The following is a 10,648-nucleotide window of genomic DNA, read 5'->3' as shown; positions in this document are numbered from 1 at the left end:
AAAGCAAGCAGGAGGCATATTCAAGCCACTGATTTAGTTGTCTACAGCCTCATTTGTGCAGCAGATGAAAAATGCCTGCTTTTTTTCTTCTTTTCTTTTTTTTTTAGTTGGAGCCTCATAACAAACATTTCAGCATTTCCAAGTCATTTTGAGGCGCGTTTAGTGTGTTTTCCTTCAGCAGTGAACCATGCAAAGGTTATTGATGCTGTGGTGATATTGGATCGGGGGGGAGGGAGGGAGGGAGGGAAGGGAGGAAGAGGGGGAAGGCATAAGCCAAGAGAAGAGACAGACAGACAGAGACAGACAGAGGCTTAATAGGCTGTGGAGTGATTTGCAGTCCATGCCACTATAGAAATAATGTATCAGCTGCATGAGGATGTGGAAGGAGGAGTGCATATGGAGCTTAGACGATTGGTCTTCTGTGTGTCTGCCTGATGATTACAATAAAGGTTATTGTCATCACAGGAGGGATGACATTAACTCCTCACTCCAGCATCTGATTATAAAAGGACTGTGCTGACTTTACCTGTTTACCAGTCTGGAGTTCTCTCAACTGTTCTCCAGCTTGCCCTCGCCTCGTTTGACGTCATCCGACCTCATACAAAATGTTTTCTCAGTTGACGTGTTTTCTTTCTCGAGGAGGAATGCAATTTCACTTTGATCAAAATACCCTCATCGCCTCCCTTTATCCCCAGTGAAAATGACATTTCGCAAAATGTCATTTCGTCCACATTACACGGCTCCTCTCTCGCACAAGGAGGCATAATTCTACTTGTTAAGTGAAGCTTTCGGCAGTGCGGACCTGTCAGCATCGTGCTGCATTTGGCAAGAGAAGCCTTGAAAGGTTATACAAGTGTGTCGTATTGTCAGCTCCTCTGCTTGTTTCTTCTTTCTGCTGCACAAACAGGCAAAAAAAAAGGTTGTGAGCGGGAAAAGATGTGAGGAGAGAACTACCCAACTGCTCCTGCGAACCCCTGTGTGTTTTTTGAGCCACGAGCCACGAGCGATTTTAAGAAGCTGTAGAAATTTGCCACATGACATGCAGAGACAAAAGGTTTCGTCCCAACGCCGCGGATAGTTTGAAGTTACTGGTGTCGAGAAATCTTAAACCTAAAGAAATCTTACACCTCAGTTCCGGTGAAATAGTGGTTTAGCACTTTTCAGAGAGACTCCTGGTTGCCTGAACACGGGCCAGTGCTGCCCTGCTTGTGTTTGACCCTCGGCCGAACGTGCCAACGGGATCCTAACACTCCTCACAACCCCTTTTTGCTACCAGCTATCAGACATTTCACTAATTTCATTCAGAAATTCACTTCTTAAAGCTTCAGACGCGCACGAGCAAAAAGGCTTCTCTCGGTACGCCACCTTCGGCTGTGTTGTATTTGCAGAAACGAAGAGAGACCGTGTTGTTGTTTTTGCTCTTCTAATGAGATGCCAAGTGATTTATTTATGAATTACTTGTTTGGAACAGCCCCCTTGTGCTGTGTGCATTTTTTTTATCCTCTTTGGAGTCATGTCGCTCAGTGATTGCTGATGCAACTCTTTGTCATCCAGAGTTTGCCCTCACCTCCTGTGAGCCTTCGGGGAGGGCTATATCTATCTTGGCATGTCCCCGGGTGTGTTGGAGGTGGGAGTGACTCATTAAGCAGGTGTGAGCATCCACTCCCATACTGCTACATGCCAAACAAGAGCTCTCCAGCTCATGAGCTCGTGCAGGGAAGAATCATGATGGCAATATAGCAAACACATCACAATAAATCTTTGCACTGGACCGGGGCCAAGTCGCAAGGATAATGAGCTTGCTATTTCCCCATTATGCTCACTCTTGTATTCATCAGAGGTGGAGTTTCCAAACGTTCATCACCCATTGAAAGGTTGTGGCTCCAATGACATTTTTATTTGAATTCTGCATTATACAGAGAATGGATTGTTCCTGGTTTGATCCACAGGAGGGGAAAACAGAGCACCAAGAAGCAAGGCGGTTCAATTCTCTCCCAGTAAACTCTGTGTATATAATCTAAGGTGCGTTCGCTTAGCTGACATTTGGTAATAATAACCTGTGAAAGCCGGTTACTACACTGCAGAGCACTTGCAGGGGAGTCATCCATCTGTTGTGGAGATGGCTCACTTTAAAAGCAAAGAGAAGCAGGATTGTTTTCGATAAGTTCACATCTTTGTTAGCCTCCAGCGCCTGTTGCCTGCCAAGTGCTTTAACAGCAAAATGATAGGCCTCCTCTCCTCTAAGCTGACATTCAGGAGGTTTATTTATAATAGAAATGACTCAAAACCATGCTTTTATAGAGTACGTGACACGAGAAGATTGTGGGAATCTTCTCGGGCTAGAATATAGATTGAGGGAGACTCATGTTGCCTAAAATGGATGAAATGGTTGGAGAGGGGGGAAAAAAACCTTCCAAAATATATACTTAAAACACAAATATCTTCTTACTGGGAGCTTATTTTGATATATATTTATATATATATTCCATCACCTCCTCACTATTGGCTGACCAGCTCAAGAAATGCTTATTTTTAATTCCCTGAATATCTAATTTTACACAAATAGGCCAACTCTAAATGGCACGCAGTGTATCACGACTTGGTGAAGACGCGCTGTTGCAAAACCCTCCAAAAAAAAAAAAAAAAGAAAGAAAAGAAAAGAAAAGACGCCACCTCTTTGGCCTCAGCGAGCAAACAAATACGGAAGAGGAGAGGCTTCCTTGTGCTTTTATACATCGCCAGACATTATGGTGTGGATGCAGGCTGCACGGTATGCGGACAAACAAAAGCGCATAATGCACACTGAAAGCGCATTAATAGTTCCGCCTCGGGGCTGTTTAAACAGGAGCTCGGCGGTGACCAGTCAGTCAGCGGCAGGTCACATGTTGCAGCGTCATTGTGTAGTAAAGTTACTGTAGTTGCAAAGAGGATCCTCATTTCAGCTCCAGAGGTCCTCTCATCCCGTGGTGGTGCTGCTGCGGCGTTTCAGCATGCGACAACTTCAGTTTCAGACGATCTCCAAAGGAGCCGCGCAGCCATGGGAGTGCATTACCTCATCCATGCAATTTCCACCATCAATAATTTAATCTATTTGCTCCAAAGCTGAAGAGATATCCTGAAGCTTGTCGGGAGAGTACAGAGAGGAAAATATCGCTTAAGTAAATTACTGCAGGGGAGTTGTCCAAAACATCCCAGATGACACTGCTGTCCTGTTGAATGGTCTGTTTTACGACTGGGCAGTGAAAGGTAGGCCGATAAGTTGTTTTACGCACTTGAAGCTTTGTTTGATGCTGCTTGAGAGAACGGACAGAGGTGTGTGTGTGTGTATGTGTGTGTGTGCGTGCGTGCGTGCGTGTGTGTGTGTGTGTGGGGTGCTTGGGGTTGGGGAGGGAGGAGGAGGAGGGGGGTGTCTAAAAGTAGCTCGATCAAGTCCGGTTATCCTGCGAACAGACAGCGCCGCAGCCCGAGAGGGGATATGTGTAACCTTATCCTCTCGTTCATTAATAAAAAACGGAGTTATTATGTTGATTGGGTTTCCAGTGGAGAGCACGGGCTCGGCAGATGTAATCTCCAGAAAAAAAAGAAAGAAAAAAAAACGCCTGTTGTTTCATTATTAGAGCAGCCAGAGCAATGTGCCTTCTTCTTATTATTATTTTTTTCCTCCCAAGTAACAAAACAATCCAGCGCGCCTCTGCGTGAAATCATCCACGTTTCATCATCTAACTTTCTGCTCATAAACAGCTCAATGCACTCTTTATCTCGCTCATCAGACCCCCCACACTGTGCGCAAACTCTCAAACTCCGTTTTTGCATAGTTGTTTTGGAAGGGGGAGAAGAAAGAAAAAAAAAAGAAACTTTGATGAACTCATTAAGACTTTATAGGAAACCCGAGACCTAAACGCCCAGCTCAGCCCAGCCAACACATACTGTTGGGTCTACTTCTTGGTGTAGTGCGCCGAATAACTTCAAATTACTGGCCAGAATGAACGCGGATTAAAAAGAAGCTCCATTTATAGAGGTGGTGGAAAACTGGCTCATTTGTGACATCTCAGTGTGAAAGAAAACATCTTCCCCAGGAACTTGGAGGATCACAGCAGTGCTCAGTGGCTAGTTGGGTCATGGTTTATGGTTTAAAGATGAATTTATGATGTTCTTTAGGGAAAAAATGCAAATTAGGGCTTCATTTGTTGACAGAGATGTGACTAAATACCACATAAGTGAACTTTATTGGCTTATTACAACCAGGATCAACAAAACTGGTTCTGCCTCCTTTAAAAAGATGAAGTGCCTGGCTGTTCTATCTATCTATCTATCTATCTATCTATCTATCTATCTATCTATCTATCTATCTATCTATCATAGGAGGGAGGGAGAAAGAGAAGGAGCTCTAACTATTCCACGGTCTCACACGCCATCTAGTGTCCAAAGTTAAGAACTGCAGCGCTGTTAATTTGGAGCTGTGGGTTTGTTGGTGTTATTTTAGTTGGTAGCTTTCAGAGTTGCTGATTCATGGATTAAAATGAACTGTGAGCTGTTTTTTTTTTTTTTTTTGTAAAGATTGTCCTTGAAACCCAAATTTCAGAGCACATTAACTCTGCTAAGATAGAGATTTCCACATATAAGGATGAGTGCAAAGCTTCAAATGAGAGTTTGGTATAAGTTGGCCACACTGTGTTGCTACTGTTTTCTTTCAATTGTTCTCACAGTGTGGGAGGGAAGCAGTGACTTATTGGGACAGTGCAGATCACTCAGCAGCTATTTGAATGCCGGGCTTTCTGTGGCGGTGGCCGGGGTTGGCCTGGAGGCCAGGTATAATCCCTTAGTGATGCTCATCTATTACTAAACATGCTCTGAAACTGTGTCAGATTGAAAACAGATCTCAGCAAGCTTCCACATGTGTCAGCCATTACTGCAGACAACTCTAATTGCCTTTTTTTTGTTAAGTGCTGCATTGTGGTGCATGAGGGGTCCTCGGGTAGAAATTTTGATTTCAAGTTTTGAGTGCTGAACATTTGGCATTGTGCTCTTTACATGGAGAACGTGACAAAACATGTTGCTGGCAAAATAGCTCCAACCGACACGGTTCTTGCGGAATTGAACAAAGACGGATGCCCACAAGGGAGCTGCGGTGGCAGCAGAGAACAAATGTTGCTATAGGTCATACATTTCTATTCAAATGCAGTGGGCACATTTCCCTCTTTCATCCCTCCTGTTTGATGTTTATTTTCCCTTCTAACAGTTCCTAAGATTTCATGCACGCTGTTTGTGAAGATGAAGCCATAAAGTGTGCCGACATGTGCAGGGAGGCTGAGGAGCACTACTGAACGTGTAATAATACTAGCCAAGCTAGTCCTTTCATGCTTTAGAGAAACTTTTCAACATCTGTCAAAGGAGGCATTTATCACTTTAATCCCCACCTGGCACAAAGAATAAATGCGAGGGTAAGTTACATATCCCGACCATACAGCCGTGCTCTCAAAGCAGATGAACAGGTGGTCATCTAGAGACGTCAACGCCACACAGTAGACAGAGTCCACGCACTCACCTGCTCCTATTGTTCTGGGTGTTTCATGCTCTAGGCGTGTTGTCATGAATAAAGGCGTGTTTGAGCAGCGGTTATTGCAGCCTTTGTCTTCCTCCACTCCATGCCAATTGATTTATGCTTTACGTCAAAAGAGCTGTCATATGTGGATGCCCATGACACAGCAAGATTGGTAGCTGGATCTCATTTAAAGATCATATTTTAATCAATCTACATAAAAGAAATGTGCTCAACCACTTCTTTGTGTTAGATATTTTCAGAATCGAACACCTGGCTGTCAAAAAGCTGCCTCGGAGGCTCCAGAAAAGTACATTTTATTCCACACATTCCTCCATATGTGGTTCCCTCCTTGCTTTATTATTCATGCTCATTGTGTTAACTCGCAAGCTGCTTTTTTCTGTTTTTTTTATTAACTATGAAATTCAGCAGTGCACATGAAATGTTCCATCCCTGGATGTATAAAGCAAGAGCAAACCAATCAGTTGTCACATTTAGCCTCTAGTAGATATAAGCCAGAGATTCTCCACCAGTCCCACAGCAATTAAATGATTCATTGGCTTTATCGCATTTTAACAGGATGTTGATTGAGAGCATAAGCCATATTGATTGTCCTGATGGAAACAGGAAATCACAGAGATAGAAATAAAATCATTTGTTGTTCCCGGTGTGAGGATACCCGGGGGAGCGGCATGCAATTGCACACTGTTGAGTGGCATTACCCCCAGCAACCTCCTCCCCTCCATTCTCTCCCCTATGGAGACCTGGAAGAGACGTCATCTGTGGTTGTTATGCTGCGAAATGACGCTGGCACTCTCTCCACCCCCTGCTACTGCAATATTACCCCTGTGGTCTGTTATGGAAGATGCAGCACTCTTCGTCTGCACCATTTCCAGCATGAAGTTTGACGCCTAACAGTAATCAGCAATCTGCCTTCATTTCCTTCATGTGGAAGTGGAACCATTTGAGCGCGATGCTGATAATAATATCAGCCTAAATGCATCCTACACACAAAGCTCGTGACTGGCCTCAATCCCGTAAACCTACATGGTTTTCTGTGCTGGGAAGCCTCGCAGAATATTCCTGTTATTGGAGCCAAAGCCTTAACAACTCGGAAGGGTTAATAAGCTCGATTTTGCACGTCAGATAGGCTTTTATCAACATTATTTAATGAAAAATTGATAATGAGCTCCATATTCTCGGCTTTGTCCTCGTTGTTGCTTTAATTGGTGAAAGGAAAAATACCCCCATCTCCCTCGCAAACACATACAAGCCAGCCCCTCCCCATGCCCTCCCCCTAACACACACACTCACACACTCAGGAGGAGCACGTCACTGAGCTCGGGGAATGAGTGGCTCATTAAGAAGAAGGATGTGATATTCTGAATAGAGACTGTGAGACTCCCAGCACGTCTATTTTTAGACGAGATATCTCTATGGCAGTCACTGTGGTGTTGGTTAATTGCAGCCACGGCCCCAGATACCAATTAAGAATGAAACAAATGCTTTTAAGGTGGGGTTTCGCTCCTCCCTACTGTAAAGGTCCTTGTGTCCATTCTGAGTGGAGGCAGGAGTGTGTTTGCTCGCCGTGTTTTCCTGTATCAAGTTGGGACGTGCAGAGTGCCGTCAAAGCCTCGGCCAGGCTATTTTTAAATGAGCCCCTGTGGAAAGCAAGATCTAGATTTTCTTTTCATTATGGTTGCTTTTATATCTCGTGCTGTCGGTTGTCCACCAATTCATTGATTTGCTGGGAATCTTAGAGCTTCTCAGAGGTAAGGGATGCATATGTGCTCAGGCGGTTTGCCAGTTTAGGATGTGTGTACAGTATTTCTGCAACACCTGGCTTCCCACCCCGACTGGCAGAGCTTTGCTTATCTCGTGAGTTGCTCTCCGGAGCCTTGAGATTGGTACTTTACAGTGCAGGGAGGATGACACATCTTTCTGTCATTCAGTTTCCTCATTACATCCTGTTAGTTCATCCTGCAGTGCTCTCGCCATCCACCTGCCAAAAGCAAACACTGTCCCTCAACAAACTCCTGATTCCCGTTCATGACTACAAGGTTTAGTGCCAGACCTGTCGTACAGCACAGACCAGTTTATAAAGAACAGTAATAATCCTGCGGCGCCGGTGTTTGTCAGAGCTGACACAAACAAAACGTTTCCCACTCCAGTCGTCCATGTTGGAGGTTCCCTGGGTGTTGATAGTGTTGATTTTGTTGGCGGGATAATGTCATAGTCAAAAGATAATACACAAGCTCTTCAAACAAACAGAACAAACAAAACCATATCCTTATGTCAATATACGCAGAGCGTTCCCAAATTTATGCCAATTTGCAATTGACCTTCACATGGTTGGAGCCTAAAATGCATCCACCTGTCATCTTAATTATTAATACAGTCCAAAATATATTACTTTCCCTAATAAATGTTTTATTATATGAAAATCCACTGCGTCCTTTATAAAGTTTAAAAATATGGAATAAAGTATAAGCTTTCAAAACTGACAAGGTGACAGGTTTGGCCATTCTAAGACTTCCTTGCACACTCCAGAAATAAACTGTACAAGTCAACAGACCAGTATTAAAAATGGCTCATAAATAATAGCACGCCTGTAAGGATGTAGTGACATGTATTCGTGTAATCTTATCTTTTGTAATATGCGATCTCTCTGATGCTCAGCACAGCTTTTGTGCGTCGCTGCCAACAAATAAAAATCTAAGCCAGACCTCACATAGGAACAGAACGGTTACAGTTTGCAAACAATTTGAAAACACTGATGATGCAGCGCCAATACTAATTTAATAAAGGAAAAAATGTGATTATACCAAAGCTACTGGCTCCCTTTTTGGCTTGCAAAGAGAGTGTAGGGTGTAAATAAGGGGAAAGGCTTACATGGTGCATTATGGATCAAGAATAAGCTAACTTCATTGAAAATGCTCTTTGACTGACAGTCTTGTTTTCTCTCTCTCCCCCCTCCTTCCCTGTTGTTTTCTGTCTCTCTCTCCCCCTCCAGTTCCACCAGGTTAGAAGAGTGATGACCATCCTGTTCCTTACTATGGTTATTTCATACTTCAGTTGCATGAGAGCTGCGCCCCTGAGAGACGCCCCGGGCATGCGGGGCCATCGGACGGAAGGCTACTTGGGCGCCGCTGCGACGGCCGCACGAGGCCATGGGACTCCACAGAGTGGTGGTGGGCCAGGCCAGCGTGGGGAACTGCCCTCACTCACAGACACATTTGAGCAGGTGATAGAGGAGCTGCTGGAGGTGGAGGGAGAGGCGGCACAGCTGGGACAGGGGGCTGATAAGAGCCAGGGAGGTGGGGGCCCATCCTCTGTGGTCACCGCAGAGACCAAGGATGTCGACCTGTACGACTCGCGGGTGATGATCAGCAACCAAGTGCCTTTGGAGCCGCCGTTGCTCTTTCTTCTGGAGGAATACAAAAACTATCTGGATGCCGCTAATATGTCCATGAGGGTGCGGCGACACTCCGATCCCTCACGACGCGGAGAGCTCAGTGTGTGTGACAGTATTAGCCAGTGGGTGACAGCTGTGGATAAAAAGACGGCAATAGACATGTCTGGGCAGACAGTTACCGTCATGGAAAAGGTCCCTGTCCCCAATGGCCAACTGAAGCAATACTTTTATGAGACCAAATGCAACCCCATGGGGTACACAAAGGAGGGCTGCAGAGGAATAGACAAGCGGCATTATAATTCCCAATGCAGGACAACCCAGTCCTACGTGCGAGCGCTTACCATGGATAGCAAAAAGAAGATTGGCTGGCGGTTTATAAGGATAGACACTTCATGTGTATGCACATTGACCATTAAAAGAGGGAGATAGTGTATAAAATGTATAGATTTTATTGAAGAGTTTAAAAAAGAGAATAAAGAGAAAATATCTATTTGTATATATACATAACAGGGTAAATTATTCCGTCAAATGAAAATTTTATGGACTGCATGTAAAAAAAGATGAAGTTTATACAGTAAAAGTGATACTACAGTCTATTTATTGAACATATTCATGACCTTGTAAACAATTAAAAAAAATCTGATCAGTCATTTGCGCCCAGTTTAAATTACTATATCACATTCCTCAAGACATTGTGATTTGTTTATGTTGCCAAGAATTAGAAAATGAAGGAAAAAAAAAACAGGCAAGGAATGAAAAGAGGACAGTTCCATCTTCAAAAGCTTGCATGCTGCTTCAATTGTGAATTGAGAAACTCTCCACTTACAAAAAAGGATATGATGCTGACCAAAAAACATTCCGTTTACATATTCAGCAGAAAACAATTTTCCTCTCAAGTAATTTATCTGTTTACTGTTCTAAACTTCTCAAGGTAATGTTGGAATTACATACTATGTCAAGGTGCTGTTGTCAAAGCTTTGCTGTTTATTTTTTTATCCCCACCAGAGGACAAGATATATATAAAAAAATTATATATATATATATATATATATAAAATTTATTCATTGACATGTTTCTGGGTTAATATTATTCATTTTGTATGTTGTGAAGTTGTTTGCAATATTAAACTGAAATATTTGAAGAAATAAAAATGACTATAGGCAACTGAAAAACAAAATCAATGTCGATAAAGTTTCAACAGTGCATTTCCAGGTAGGAAAACCTTTATTTCATACAGACAGGCAGGCAGGGAGGAAGGCAGGCACACGCACGCACACACGTACATGCGCACAAACGCTGCCAAAAATGGCCCTGAATGACAAGGATGCCCAATAACAGCAAATATAGTTATCTAAAATTTTACAGGCTTCAAGAAAGTAATGTATTCCTACTAGCAGAGGAGTCTGTGCATTGGGGCGACAGTGGTATGGGTGGAGAGACATTGCATTTCGCACTGCATTTCGCAGCTCTTGGTGTTATTCCAAAGAGGGAAAAAGTGGAAAAAAATGCTCCTAAGCTCCGTCCTTCTCCCCACCAGCAACACAAACTTACCCTATGTCCTTTGATACTTGTTGTTTATACATAGGTGCTCAGAGATTTATGGTTCCTCCAGCTGCTGCCATATTTCACAATTACAAGAATGTAACATCACAAGAAAACCGCCAACGCATACAAGCGTAGACTGGCACAAGCAG

At 43.5% G+C, this 10,648-nt stretch overlaps 1 protein-coding gene across 1 annotated transcript; it reads left to right on the top strand.

Moving 5' to 3' along the window:
- The first annotated feature begins 2,980 nt into the window (after positions 1 to 2,980).
- On the top strand, positions 2,981 to 10,001 carry bdnf (brain-derived neurotrophic factor). Its single transcript, XM_070832566.1, has 2 exons — positions 2,981 to 3,246; positions 8,553 to 10,001. Exon 2 carries the CDS (start codon positions 8,574 to 8,576, stop codon positions 9,381 to 9,383), a length of 810 nt encoding a protein of 269 aa, XP_070688667.1. The 5' UTR covers positions 2,981 to 3,246; positions 8,553 to 8,573; the 3' UTR covers positions 9,384 to 10,001.
- Positions 10,002 to 10,648: the final 647 nt, after the last annotated feature.

This window comes from Pempheris klunzingeri, chromosome 1 (assembly GCF_042242105.1).
Source record: "Pempheris klunzingeri isolate RE-2024b chromosome 1, fPemKlu1.hap1, whole genome shotgun sequence".
Taxonomy (NCBI): Eukaryota; Metazoa; Chordata; class Actinopteri; order Acropomatiformes; family Pempheridae; genus Pempheris; species Pempheris klunzingeri.
Note: the sequence above shows the minus strand (reverse complement) of the source record. Positions and strands in the feature narration are given on the sequence as shown.